The 15,402-nt window shown below is 37.1% G+C and overlaps 1 protein-coding gene across 1 annotated transcript; it reads right to left on the bottom strand.

The window, feature by feature from the left end:
• Window positions 1–12,191: 12,191 nt before the first annotated feature.
• Window positions 12,192–14,619, bottom strand: LOC140172570 (solute carrier family 23 member 2-like). Its single transcript, XM_072195713.1, has 5 exons — window positions 14,519–14,619; window positions 14,067–14,155; window positions 13,708–13,769; window positions 13,103–13,284; window positions 12,192–12,198 (listed from the first exon to the last, which is right to left on the bottom strand). The coding sequence occupies exons 1-5, from the start codon at window positions 14,617–14,619 to the stop codon at window positions 12,192–12,194; spliced, it is 441 nt and encodes a 146-aa protein (XP_072051814.1).
• Window positions 14,620–15,402: the final 783 nt, after the last annotated feature.

Genomic DNA, 15,402 nt, shown 5'->3' with positions numbered 1-15,402 from the left:
TGAGGTACATATGAATACAACCGTCGACTTTACGAGCGTTTTGTGGTGGACGGTCACATATATCCATTTCCTGCTCGCTACGCCCACACTTCATTTATATCTAGTTTCCATATTGGGTTCCCAAAGTTGGCATTTGCAGGAGTGGGGATTTGAAAATGCATATGACCTGATTATTGTTCCTTTTACTAGCTACAGTTCGATAAAAGCACACAGCTGGTTCACTGGTGTCAAGTTAAACTGATTCACTGAGAAAAATTATGTTAATCAGAAAATGATTGGAATTATTACAATGGTTGTAAATTCATTTAATTGAGTTGTCGGCTTTTTACAACTCAATGAAAGCGCACATCTGGTTCAATGATGTCAAGTTAAACGATATTCTGCTGTCCTTGATGATTGAACGTATCCAGAAGAGGGCCTGCATGATTATATTAGGTTATAACAAGTTCATTTCTAGAATCGGTATACGACATCTAGGTATAAATATTCTTACAAACATGCTTGATTGGGAGTTAATGTGAAATAATAGTGGGCTATTGCAGTTGAATCCATGTAAGCGCTCTTTAGCAAAGTCATAGTTCATTGAATTTACAACCGTATGACAAAATAGGAGAAAATAGTGACTTTTGCACAAGATTTGCAATTTAAAGAGATTTGACCATTGCTCATTCTAATGACGGTAGTGTATGGACAATATAAGTGTGCTTTTTTTATTCAATGACATAAAATTTGAAAAATATTGTAAGGAGCACTTGAGGTTTTGACTTTTAAAACCTACATTTTGGTCAAAAAATGTGCTTGGATAGGTAGTTTTCAACAGAGTTTCCACATTCGCCTTGCTATAACATTGAATTGTGTTATCTGTTGACCTAGTTGACGAAAAATCTTTTTAGGAGGAAGTGTCAGCTTTCGTTTGATATAAAACAAATTCTGATTGGATGAAGGGAACACTTGAGATTTCGACAAAAAACAATCAAAGAGACCAATTTTCAGCTAGAAGCTCCGCAGCTCTTACATTGTTATGCACTCAACCGTGTAGTGTAATCAAAGACTGTGCGGATACAATTCACTGCTTGCTTGAGAGCTCTTGGACGAAAATGTGTGCTCAGGTGTAATTGTTTTCGTATAGAAACCTTTCCATATGGCACCCCCTGTATGGAAAATTAAGGTCATGTCTTCCATAGGGGTGTATGGACTTCGTGGACTTTGACTGGAATAGCCCAATTTGCTTTTAACCCTTAATGTTAAGCGAGCTCAAATTTATTCAGGACGTATTATTGCAAATAGAACAGCGACGTTGAAGATCTGAGTGAACACGAATAAAATATGCTTCACCGCCGGGTTTTGAAACAGAATCAAAGGGGTAAAAGACGTTATGCTATCATGACTATTGGTAATGAGCTATAATTGTATTTAACAATAAGTAAATATTACACGTTTCTAAAATGTAAAACCAGATTTTGGGCTTTCTCCTTTTTTATTTCGTTTGCTTTTTGAATCTTCGAAGGACAGGTGTATCAGAATACACATCAAGAACACTGAGTGCAATAGAACTTTGCAATCAACAACAAGAAGAAGGCTGCTGGTTAAGTAACAGTTAAAACATTCCATTTTATTGATTCTAAATGATTGTCGATGTATTAATGTTCATTTGAAAGATCAATGATAAACTTGACTTTTCATTAAAGATTCAGATATAGTTAACTTAATCAAACAGTGTGTTTTGTAGTGCATTCTAAAGTGTTTTTGGCCTTGAATCATTTACGACTTGTAACAATCACACTAAAAACTACTTATCCGACAGTCTGCTTCTTGTTGATTACAAAGTTCTGTTGCACTCAACTCAATGTTCCGGACGACTGATGTATATCCTGATTCAAACTTGTCCTGCGAAAATCACTGTAGACTTGAATAATTTATATATCCTCTGCGCACAAATCCTTGCACAGATTACAATTTCCAAAAATGGTGCTGCTTTCACCAATCACTCGCTTTCTTCAGGAAACAGAATTTTTACACCTACGCTACTTACATTGACAGATGTGTTGTTTCATAAACCAGACTTCAGCAAATTAACAGAGGAATATATTCCTCTTTTGGGAAGAAAAGATCACTTTGTTGACTATAAAAACATTGGAAAGCCTACAACAACTTTCTAACTCAGATCTGCCACGAAAACATGTTTTCATTTGTTCATTTCATAACGGTGCAACACTATGATGACATTGAGCGATAAGGAGATTTCCAAGATATTATTAAATTATGGCTGAATTGTTTTTGCAACCAATAAGTGTTCCCCTAAACATGTCTTAACACACAAACTCTTGCATGATTACTTGGAAGGTGCTCCCATCTTTCACGAAATAGCATTAAATTGCAAACAAAGTTAAATGATCAAATTAAATTACCCAGGGCACATCACACATTACTGTAACTCATTTTTCAGGACCAATGACGGTCACTCCCTTTGCCGGAAACATTTACCTGTTCCATTTGAAACATTTAGTAATTTCTGGAAAAAAAACATCCATAGGCGGACGGTGGGGATGCCCCCTTTTTCTAATGGGGAACTACCCCTATAATTATATAAAGCAATAATTGCCCTGTGCATCTTCCTTTTCCTTTTTAGCACGAAAAACAAATAGCGATTTGTGTTTCGGGGAGTAGTATGAATGTTGTCAATAGATTGAGCAGACTGGAAACTGAGGGCGACATAGCAATCGACGACCAAAGACCCATAAATATACATCTTAAACAATATCACAGATACACTGTATTTAATCTTTAATTTTTTTAAATTTAATTTTAATTATATTCATTAAAAATAATGATTTTGTTTCCCTGTCACTTGTGCAATGAGCCCAGGGGATGGTAAAATTGAGGAGGGGGGAGGGGCAAAGATTATTGGGCATGCCGGGGGTGGGCGGCAAGTAATTTTTGACATGGCGAGAAGGGAGGGAACTTTTTTTGCAATCAATAAGTGTTTCCCCTAAAAATAACACACAATCTCTTGTATGCTTACTTGTCGAAAAAAGCCGCTGTTTTTCATGTTATGTCCCTCTACAGTGAGGACGGCATTATTTACGCTTGTCAAAGCCCGAGCCACATCGGGATGACTTGCACGGAGGAAGTAGGGCTAAGTGACCGCTTATAGGTTGAATTCCCAGTCTGCCTAATCTTGAAGCTCCCGTGGCCAAGTGGTTAAGGAGCTGGTCTCGTAAATCAGAGGTCCTGGGTTCAATTCCCGGGTGGGATCACTTTTCCTCTTTCCTCCTTTAATCATTGCTCGACGCCGAAACTGATAAAATTGCATCATAGATTGTGATAATTATTATTTTTACCAAGAATATTTTAAAGGCAAATTAAATAAATAAACATTTACCTAGTAATATTTTCGGTAACTAACTGTTACCATTCCCAGGAAGTAATGACTGTCTGACTGTCTTCTTCAGCCTAGCTGAATATTATATGAACGAATATTATCTGGTAAATATTTATCTATTTATTTACCTTTATTTTCTTGGTTATTTTAACCTCCGGAACGCATGATCTTCCATAGCCTACAAATATGTCGTTTGAGATAATTGTGAATAAACAAACACAAATTTGAACTTCAAAGTGAAAGATATAATGTCAATATTGCGAGCAAGCTCAGCTGAGCTAGATACTCAGCAGAAACTTGTATAAAATGAAGCAATTTACGCTTTACATTATACAGGCTACAATATTTAGTCTTCATGTTCAATTTTGATTGATCGCTCATCATGTACATCAAACTGGATCATATCGGCATTTTGAACTCTAGTTTCGTCTGGACAAATTAAGGAGAAAAAAAAACCCACATTGTTTCAAAGCCTAATAATTGATGTCGTAACATACGCTGGAAGGTGATACAATTATACACAGTCCAAATATATCATTAATTTAACATCGCCAGATATTCAATGGTATTTAAGAGATCATATTATTTCATCACAGTTGATGTCATTCCACGCACTTCGCATATATTTATTCTGCTGACGAATCACTCTGCTGTAACATGATTTCACAGTGGAAGCTATGCAGTTCAAACACGATTTCTAACCATAATCTTTCAATTGAAAGGGTACTAAATTTTGCACTCAACATAATTTTTTTCTTCTTATATCCGGAGACTGAATTAAAAACTAGCTTGTGTCTGATGTCACCCGTCAATCAAACTCAGAAACGATTTGTTTACGATTTGTGGTGATGATTAACTTGTTATCGCGGCGGTGAATACGCATATCCTGGGTTTCTCTACCGGAAGTCTGTTTGTACCGGAATTTCTTCCCACAATTCAACATCCGGTAGAGAAACCCATGATGTGCGTAATTTGCGATGTTATAATATGGCTTTAACTGATATCAGATAACTTTGAATTTTTGAAATTTGCGATATAATAGAATTTTTATGACGAATTATTAAAAAATGATATTTTTGACATTAAACAGTCCCCGACGTAAAGTTTATCAATCTAATGATATACACTTGATACATGTCTGGTTCACTAATGTATTTCGCTAATTCATTTAATTGACTTGTCGTTATTTTTAATTACCTACAGCTCCATGAAAGTACACACTATGATCATTAATGTCATTAAGTCTATGGTATTGATGGTATTGATATGCAAAAATGAATACAAACTCTGTAAAAATGCATACAATTGCACAGGTGCCTACAATTGCACGAAATTAATATCTGTAAAAATCCTTTTGCACTTAGAAGGGCAGGTTTCATTTAAAATGTCATTTCATTTAATTGAATTATCATTTTCGATAACTCCAGAAAAGTACACAGAACCTCTTTATTAAATGTTGAATGAAATACACACGTTTCCCTACCAGCTCTTAACCTGCCGCGCAGTAGCGTAAAGTTCTCAAAATGTGATAATATTTCTGCAACTTTAGTGATGCAAAGGTGCATAAGTTGTCGGCAAATTGTATAAAAAAGGTGCATACAAATTTCATTACAAAAGATTAAGCACACTCTTCATGAACTAAATATCTATACAGTACGACGGCAACTTCGTGACCTCTTTTGTTCGATAGAAAATTTTTACGGGTTGGTGAACACGGGTTACGTAACTAAATGTTGAAAATTTGGCCGGCAAACATGTTTTAGCGAAATAGCTCCAGAAATGGGAGACACGGGTCGATTTTTGCTTAAATTGTGTACCATGATCACGGATAAGATACCAAACATTTGTGCAAAGAACAAAAACAAGTAAAAGTTGAATAATATTGAAAATGAGAAAAATTGCATGTCACGATCACCAAAATGGTTATATCTACAACTATGAGCAAACGCCGGTCTTATGCTTTTCTGTAATGATAGATATTAACTAACTTGAGCTTGTATTAAATTTTCAGCGAAAATGATTGGTGGAACAATCGAGTCGTAGGTTGGAAAGTTACTCTCAAAACGGCCCGTGTCTCAATCGTGCGTGTCCCGTTAGTGACAAGTGTCACTAGCAAAATAGAGCCGGCCTTGTCATTATATCGAATAATAATCGTCAGAATCGTCCAGTTGACTCCAGTGATATTTCTTTATTCAAGTAAAATACTGCATTGACTTACAAAATATTGAAGTCAATATAAAAAGTAATATCACCTCATTTGACTGAACTTAAAAGCAGTTTTAAAAATATTATTGTTGATCGAGTCCCTGAATGAGAAATAAGATTGCAAAAGATACAAGCATGTTACAGCAGGTTGTGATGGTCTAGTGGTTGACGCCGTGGTTTGAAGTGCGAGAGGCTGAAGGTTCGAATCCTACAGTATTTCGATTTTTTTCTCTCTTGTTCTGTTAGGCCTATGGTGTAGGCCCGTCAGTATTATGATCAATTAAAAATATTTCTATGCAACACGTTTGCAATGTTTTTCTTTATGCGTAGGCCTACATATTAAAAAAAATAAGATAGCGTCAGCCATAATTTACGAATTTCAAACCTGATATTTTGGCATAATATTATTTGTAATTTTTACACCGTTCTTACACCATACCCAGACATACACATAATTGGAATCAGCGTTTCGTTGTCTAGAGTAACTTTAATTATCTTCAATAGAACACCACAAGCGGTCAAGATGAAAAAAAATGATTTCTTTCATTTTACCTCATCATTTCTGCTTCAAATGATCAGAAACCCTTCCTGAAAGTTATTTACTAATATCATAAATATTTTCAAAAAAAACACAAAAACCGCTATGGTAGGGTTCGAACTTCCAACCTCACGCACTTCAGGCACGGACTTAGCCACTAGACCATCACAACCTGCTAACTTATTCTCGTACCTTTTGCAATGTTATTTCTAATTCAGTGTCTCGTTCAACAATAATCTTTTATAAACTGTTTGTAAGTTCAGTCAAATGGCTTGAAATTACGTTTTATATTGACTTCGATATTTTGTATGACAGAGCAGTATTTTGTATGAATAAATAAATATCACTGTAGTCAACTGGACGATCCTGACAATTATTAATCGATTATATGGACAAGGCCGGCTGTTAATTTTCCTGCTGACACTGGTCACTTATGGTCACGCAAGATTGCGAGGGGAAGCCGTTTTGAAAGCAACTTTCCAACCTACGACTCGATTGTTCCACCAATCATTTTCGCTGAAAATTTAATACAAGCTCAAGTTAGCTAATATCTATTATTACAGAAAAGCATACGACCGGCGTTGGCTCATAGTTGCAGATATAACCATTTTGGTGATCGTGACATGCATTTTTTAAAATTTTTTAGGCTACTTCGCGCACAATAAACATTCATTTTCTCCACAATAATTGAACTTTTACACGTTACTGTTTGCCTTATACTCATGTTTCATATCTTATCTATGGGCTCAATATGGAAATGAAGGGAGAAACCACTCGTGTATTCCATTTTTTTAATGTTTTCTGAAAAACTGTATTTGCCACCTGATTTTCAACATTACGTTACGTAACAGCAAAGGTCACGCCGGTAAAAATTACCGGAAGTGAGCTAAGTTGCTGTCGTACTGTATAGTGCTCAACTTAAACCACTAAGATGTTCAGTCCATAAACAGGGTGTTTATTGTCCACAAGCAATATACAGGGTGAGTCAAACAATTGCAATAGTGCAAAGAATCCATCTTTATTTTATAACCTGATTGAACTTCTAGGGTGTAAAACACATGATATATTCATTAGTGACCTTGTTTGAAAAAACGAAGTAATTATCACTTACCGTAATTCTGTTGTTATGGCACATTTTACAGCGATACACAATTTTAATGTTTGTCCACGAGACATATAAATTTTGAATGTCAGCACACTCTTTGTAAGGTAGATTTTCTTAACCTCATTGGCACTGAAGTAGAATAGTGCACCCACAGTTTTATTGTCCCTTACTTCGAATGTAAGTTCATACGTGCTTGTAATAAACAATTTCTAAAAGTTTAAACTGACATTCAGCACAAAAATCCAACTAACCTTGAATTTTCGATGTGTGACACACATCTTCATCAGAAGAAGTCCTAGGATGTTGTAATGCCCTTTTGTTGATCATTGGCGACTTTTGGTCGAATGAGGGCGTTGTAGAGGGTTGACAATTCCAGTCCTTGATCACGATTTAGTTCTGGCGTCCGCAATTCAAACAGCGCAATATTCGGAAGCTTGAGCGACTGAAATCACTTCCCGAAAACTTGGAATTATCGCCGGAATTCGACTAAGGATACCAACTTTAACAAGGATAAGTGGGTTGTGAATTTATCCTCGCGGAATTTAAGCACTGCGGAGGTTGAATTTTGCCCCGTCTCCGAAGAATATACCAGTCGGAGATATCATCACCGAAACTGAATACGCGATAAAGCGTCTTCAATACAACAAGACCACTCGTATTGATTATGATTCGGCGGCGGAATTACAGGCTCGCATAACAGGTGCGTTAAAATCTGCCAAACCGCCAAAGAACAACATATCTAAAGAGGAACGGGATGCTTTGTACACTCTAAAGAAGGATCGTAGCATTACCATCTTGCCTGCAGAAAAGGCAGGGCTACTTTTGTACTTGACCCTGAACAGTATGATCGGAAGATTACTAATACTTTGTTAGACAGTGGAGATACGTTTGTTAAGCTTAAGAAAGACCCAACCAAGACCTACCAAAATAAGCTTATCAAAATACTGAACGACTTTAAGTCGGAGGGTAATCTTTCAGATTACAAGTTGTACCTCTCATCATGTTGTATGCCATCGTTTTATGGGCTACCGAAAGTCCATAAAGAGGGAGCACCTCTCCGACCAATTGTCTCGAGCATCAATTCAGTAACATTTGAATCCGCTAAGTACCTTGCAGATACTTTGTGTGAGCATCATATTAAAAACACTGAATCTTTTATTGAGCGTATTAAATCCTTGTGCCTTGAGCCGGGTGAAATTCAGATCTCTTATGCTGTATCTGCATTATATACAAGTATCCCCGTGGATAGCGCATTGGATGTAGCCAAGGATTTGCTAAAGGACGTCAGCTGGAAAGAAAAGACAATGCTTACCGCTGACCAAGTCATACAACAGTTGGAATTCTGCCTCAGCACCACCTACTTTGTTTTCCGAGGACAATTTTATCAACAATGTGGGGGTTGTACTATGGGTAGACTAAGTCCGGTCAGTCCGCTGATCGCAAACCTGTATTATGGAACATTTTGAGTTTTGAGCCTTGCGCAATTCATCTGTTAAACCATCCGTATGGCTTCGTTATGTGGATGACACATACGTAATCATTAGCGAAACCGATGTGTACATTTTCACGGAGCATATCAACAGCCAGCACTCGCATATCAAGTTCACAAGTGAATCGGAAGTTAATGTATACCTCGCCTTCTTGGATACCAAAGTTTCACGAAACGCTGACGGATCCGTGAGTATCTCCATCTACAGAAAGCCCACACACACGAATCAATACCTCCATTTTGATTCACACCATCCTATCGCTCATGAACTAAGCATCATCAGGACATTATTTTATAGAGCTGAAATCGCAGTGACAGACCCCGAGGAAAGGGTTAAGGAAGTCGAGCATATTGCAATTGGACCGTTGGCTTGGCAAAAGCCAAGGACAAGCGCAAGAAAAGATTGATGAAAGCCGCGCTTTTAGCCTTTTTCACACTAATTTGGCCATAAATATTGTAAATATTGTAAATAAAAAAGTCCCGATATTGAGCCAGAGGGATTGATTATCAAGCTGTCACGTTTCCAGGTAAACTGGCGCTGTGAAAGTGGTCCAGGAAGGTGTTGCATGTCAGTGCATTTTGCTGTTGTGTCAGTTGGAAAACTGTTTGGTTACTGACCAGTGTTTAGAGTAGAGTATTGAAGTAATCCTGTGTGCAATTTTTGTTCATTTTTATGGAGAGGATTTTAAGATATGACCTTGTGAAAAATTATAAGTTTCTTTTTGAGGCCAGTTTATATATGCCATACAGGCTGCACACTTGCTTTTATATTCGTGTCCCATGTGGCATATCAGCAGTGAACGGCGATGAAAATGTTTCTGATGGTCATAATTTGTGGCCTGTTTTACTGGGACAATTGCGCACGAAGCGCGCAATACCTTTCCATTTTACACTCTTTTAGAACAAAGGTTATATGCTGTGGTAATTTGCAACATTACACTATTTTTGCCCCAAATTAAAGTGTTTAACAATTTCTGGATGGAGCTGCCCGCACGCCTTTTGCGGATTTTCTCGTCCAGAGGCTTTCCCCCACGAATAACCGAAAAATTGGTTTGTAGGAAAGGGCGTTACCAGAGGCGTTGTGAAGCAATATTTGCTTGATTTCCCCTGCCAATTGAATGTTTGACTGATCACCACAAACTATACAATACTATACTATATTATATCTTCAATATGAAAGGTCAAAATTTTTAATTGATCGTCGGCTTTTCCTCCAACCAACATACACTTTAAGAATATATAATTAGATTTATAAAATTTACTTCGAGGACTGTTATAATCAAAAATGTGAAAAATAAAATTTATATCATATCGTGAATTTCAAAAAATCAAATTATTTGTTATCAGAAAGACATTCTTCGTATTCAGAATGCAATTCGATATGTCTGATGTGCTCTCATGTCCCACAAAAAATACTGCCGAAACGCCCAAAACGCTCATTCCAGATCCCTTAACAAAATAAATAAAACGCAGTAGCAAAATATTATATATAACTAGCTGTGATCTGTCCCCTAAAGTCTAAAGGCAAAGTGATGCTCTTACCTCCACTGAAAAGAGAAGTACCACCAACGATCGGGTATGGCATAGTAGCAATTAGAGCCCCAACCTTAGCAAAAAATGCCAAGGTTATCATAACCTGAAATCAAATGTTTCGACTGCTGGTTTTAGAATGTTTGGACATTTTTATGGTACAACCTTTTATGGTACATAATGTGTTCTTCTTCCAAATTTTATTACTGCGAAGACAGGTTATGAATCCTAGGTTTCCTCTGAACCCGTCACACACTTTAAACGAGACATTCCATCAATTTAAAATACTTGAGTGATACAAAGTCTGAAATTGAAAACAGGGAGCGTTTCTCTATCTATCTATCTATCATGTCAATTATTACTAATTGTACTTGACGGTCGTTATGAATTTATGTTATTAATGATAGTAGTAGACTACTATTTCATATGTTTGTTCACGTATTCAAATGTTATACAGACCCTGGTAAGTCCAATGTTTCCAATACATTCGCTGTAAGAAGTCACTCCGATGCCAGTGCCCCATGCACCAGCAAATATACAGGCGATGCCTTCTATCAATATACCCCTGTTTACAGCATGATAAGGAGGCTTTGGTGCTGAGGATACCCTTGCACATGCATAGTAATCTCCAATTGAAACTAGTACAGAAACAACAACTCCAGTAGTTACGCCCAAAAAGGCCCCGACAGTAAAATGTGGTCTTCTCCATTGCCCTGGTGAAACGAATAAAATAAAATTGCTTTTATTGAAGAAGGTACAACGTTGAAGACAAATAGTTCAGAAAAATTGAAGAAAAGATTACGGGAGAGATTAAAGGAAGATAAGAGGAGGTAGGAGAAAGAAATGAGAGCAGTGGGAATTAGAAACACGCATTGCTTAGCAGCTGTTACACAGGTTGTTCCAATCATCTCTGGGGTACATAAAAGGGACGTCACACACAAAACCGCAGGAAAACTATGCAAGCAGATGTATAGCGTATGTCCCCTTATCACTTATGCCTCCTGCTGCTCGATGCCAATCCTCCATCCTAGCTAAGCGCCGTGACGTTGCCATCGTTTATGCTTTTCCTTATCAGAAAGAATGAACAGTTTACCAACCCAAAGTGTTTCAATTAAACATGACAACAAATCAATACAAATTCCGACCGGCACACTACCACCCTTTCCTTATCCTTAAAGGCCCACATAAAAATAACAGATGTAAAAATAAAGAATATAAACTGACCAGTAGATACCAGTTGTAGTCCTACTAATTCAGGCATACTAGATGGCCTAGGGGAAGTTATCCCGTATTTGCAAGACTATTCATGCCTTCAAGGTGAAATAAAGCTACTCGTGTCACCATCTAGCCGTGGCCTAGTGGCTTGCTGCCTGATCTTACCCAGGGAAAGATGACATTCCAATATTCCCCTTTAAGAACCCACCCCAGACCCAACCTCCGGAACGTAAACAGCTGTGCTTTTGTTTCGACCCCCTCTCCCCAGTATTACAAAAACTCATTTTACCCAGGGCTATCAACTTTTCGGAATTGCTTTGCCGAATAGGGTGAATAAAAAGATGAAATTTATTCAAAAGGCAGCCTTTGGGTCCAACTTTACGGCTGCCACAGAACATCCGTAAGAGCTACATACCTCAAAATTGCAAATTTTTAACATCTCTTCAGATACAATATATGAGTAAAATATTGAGGGTCAGGTAGGAGCCCTCCTTGATATGGTATGGATTGACCCGTAGATGACTCGTAAAAACATCTCAATTGTTTCATACAAATTATTTTATAGACCTTTACATACCAGGATAAGGAACTAAAAACCACGGCATACCAACGAGAGCGTCATGTTTAATGTCGGTACGTGCATTATACGCGGGATTAGTCGGATCATCGGGAAATACGTCGGCTACCGTCAATATCACACATAATATCCACGTTGCTATGATTGCGATTATGATCTGATAATGATAGTAATAACAATTATAAGAACAACAATCAGCTCCATGATCACATTATCATTGCATCAGTGTCATCGTCATGATATTATTGACCACTTTATATACCACTCTATGAAGGTCAGATTGACGATTAATCTATTTTTATATAATAATCACAGAATGGTTGACTGCAGATCCGTCGGATAACGCTTTTTTCAATTGGAAATGAACTTTGCTGCTTGGACGATGTCACGATGAGGTTAGCATTCCGTATTGAAAAGCGTGTTGCGACGGATCTGCACTCGACCGTAATCTCATGTATGTACTTCTTCATCAACGTACCGGAAAAAATTGGAAGATTCGTGCTCTACCTATATAAAAACGTTTCTGTGAATTGTAAGCTGGTATTGGGATACTAAATGAGGCCAAGTATTGTGACGTCAATATTATCAAACCAATTGTCCTGTGGAAAATATCACATTAACGTTATAACAGTTTCATTATTTAGTCGAAACACACACACACCCCCCACATAAACAAAAACCCTATCCCAAACAGGTAAAATATTTAATAATTATCAGAAACGGACTATTTTAATTCATTTTAATTGATTACCCTGGTGATTACAACATACGGACAAATAACCGATCACTACTAAACCGTCCACGTCAGCGTCCTTTTGTATTATTATGACTAGAGGGCTTCGTTCATTTAAGTTTTTTGTCTGTAACGCGGGAGAGTTCGTAATAATAATATTGTTCTGAATTGAATCAGTTCAAATCGTATTTATCCGAATAAGATTTCAACTAGAATAGCCCATTTTACTTTAAAAAAGTGTAGAGTGAAATCGTTTCTTTCATTCTCTAATGTTTCAGTTTATAAAACATATCTGATATATTTTGTTCATTGATCCCTTTAAACATACATTGCTGCAATTCCCCAGTGGTCACCACACATAACAACAGATATGGGCACAACTTTCATTCCGACCAATGCCACGGCAGGAGCTATTGTCATAGGCCCAGCATAATGCACAAGCATCCCGATGCACCCAACTGAACCGAGAACAACTTGTACAAAAGAGGCGAGCACCATAGCACCGGAAATCTAGAAAAGAAGAAAATTGAAACAATTGATTTTACTTTTGATTGTATTCCTTAAGGCGAGTGAAATGTCAGGAGCCATTTAACTTAAATCCGCAGTGTATGTTTCTTAATTGTTTTACCATGACATTGTTATGGTAGTCTTTCAAAATTGTACAGCTTTAACTGTGCATCATACTCGCACTGGGCTACGTCAAATCAGTCAAATTAATTCAAATCATTCAATATTATTATTATTTTTTACCAAATCAGTTTGATATAAATAATAATAATATTGAATGGTTTATGTTCGTGCGATACAAGTATATTGCACTCGGAAGAAAAATATTTTCTTGCATCACATGAAACTCCATTCAATATTATATAAATATTGACAATATTATTTATAAGAAGAGGAATAATAATATTTGGAAAGAAAAGATAATACCTCCAGCATACGATTTCTCCATTCTTCATCAGCACTGTCTAGTTCCTCCTGTGTAGCGTTTCCTAAAAGATAAACACATTAACAAAACGAGAAAAAATACCCAGAGGTTAATATATTTCGAAATATTTATGGTATTATTTTGGTTTTGTTTGAGTTAAAGCGCATTGGATCATTCTTTTCGGCGTAAGACACTATTATACTTTATAAAAGTTTTACATATTGTTACGAGCCGTAAAGACGCAAGGTCAAATATACATTTTCCAATTCTCACACGAATACATACCAACACACTGTTTGATTAAGTTAACGAAATGAAAAGCTAAAAAGAGTTTGATCTTAACACACAGTCCCTTACTTACCTGGCGTAACAATAGGACAAGGACCCTTCAGGTCTAGGATAGTGACTACTGCAACGAGGAATGCACCTGAACCCTGAATAATTGCCAATCTGTATAGAAAAAATGGCAAATCTTTGCTCATTATTCAGATATACTTTAGCATTAGCGGAGGGCTTTAAAAATATCACCTGCACTAACCCTTTTCTCTGAGAGTTATGCATGCATGCACGCGACCAATGTATAGAGTTACCCTCAAAGGAACTCCTACATAACGATAGCTTGTTCAAAAACTACTTTATAATGGTTGCGCTGAAAAGAACCGTTCAAATCACGTTGCTCTGAAAAAAAGGCAACAATATCTGTGACGACACTACATTTCAAACATCGAACACTACGTACTTGATACACTGTTAGCATTCTTGCTATGATAATCTTTCTCTTTTACACAGCGGTCCTTGTGTCTGGGTTCTTACCTACATCCAAATGAAGATTGAAGAAATGTTCCAATGCCACAGATTAGGAATCCCGTACTCATTAAACGCCCCATAAGCACCGTGTTAAACGACATACACATCTTAATACCAATTATTATTTCAGCTGCAATGATAGATCCAAAACTCGCTAGAAATTGCTGTGAAAATAAGTACAAACGTAATCGAAGGTCAATTCATCTGATGTCTTTAAAGCACCCCCCCAAATTAATTCTTGTGTTGATCGAGGAATTTGAGTATAAACGCTCTACTTTGATGTAAAAGGAGGATGGATATTTGTGACTCGGAAATATTGATTTTGAGATATAGCCAAAACAAAGGAAATATTTTCTTTTGTTACCTCTTGTTTTGGGAACTCTTTAGTTGCTCATATCTTTGGAACTGGTTGTTCAATTTCAATGGAGTTTTCTGCAAAATCCAGCTTTGTAAATGCACTTTACTATCCTATAAGAAACTGAAAATTTAATATTGCCGAGTTCCGACTGATTTTGCTTGATCGCATCACATTTGCCAATATATTCATGTTTGCAGGTACAAAAATACATTTACCAAATCTGTTTCAAAGTTAGCCTCCCTATGGAACGTGCGTTCTGGTGATGTTACTATACACTACTACTATTCTAGTTAAGGAGCAGGAAGAGAACAACCTCTATCTTCCGGTGGAGGAAGACCGAAGGTATACAGTACCTGGAATCCAAACGCAATGGTAGCATACCACGGCGGCACATCTTCCAGTCCATAGACCACTTGTCGTGTATAATTTACAGGCGGTTTTATTCCCTCATGATTTCAAGTTTTCTCCCCCTTTTCACCATCCTGCGTATCACTATTCATACCTTGCAAGAATATATCAGACTGCTGCATCC

The sequence above is a fragment of the Amphiura filiformis genome, chromosome 16, assembly GCF_039555335.1.
Source record: "Amphiura filiformis chromosome 16, Afil_fr2py, whole genome shotgun sequence".
In the NCBI taxonomy this organism is placed as follows: domain Eukaryota; kingdom Metazoa; phylum Echinodermata; class Ophiuroidea; order Amphilepidida; family Amphiuridae; genus Amphiura; species Amphiura filiformis.
The sequence above is the reverse complement of the archived record's forward strand: the minus strand, read 5'-3'. Positions and strand labels throughout refer to the sequence as shown.

What these genes read in the sequence shown, in the direction of transcription:
- LOC140172570 (XM_072195713.1), bottom strand. Translation starts at nt 14,619, where the DNA reads ATGTGTATGTCGTTTAACACGGTGCTTATGGGGCGTTTAATGAGTACG. An exon ending in CAATCTTCATTTGGATGTAG is followed by an intron (nt 14,156 to 14,518) that starts GTAAGAACCCAG and finishes TTTTCTATACAG; the next exon opens with ATTGGCAATTATTCAGGGTT. An exon ending in TTGTCCTATTGTTACGCCAG is followed by an intron (nt 13,770 to 14,066) that starts GTAAGTAAGGGA and finishes TTTATCTTTTAG; the next exon opens with GAAACGCTACACAGGAGGAA.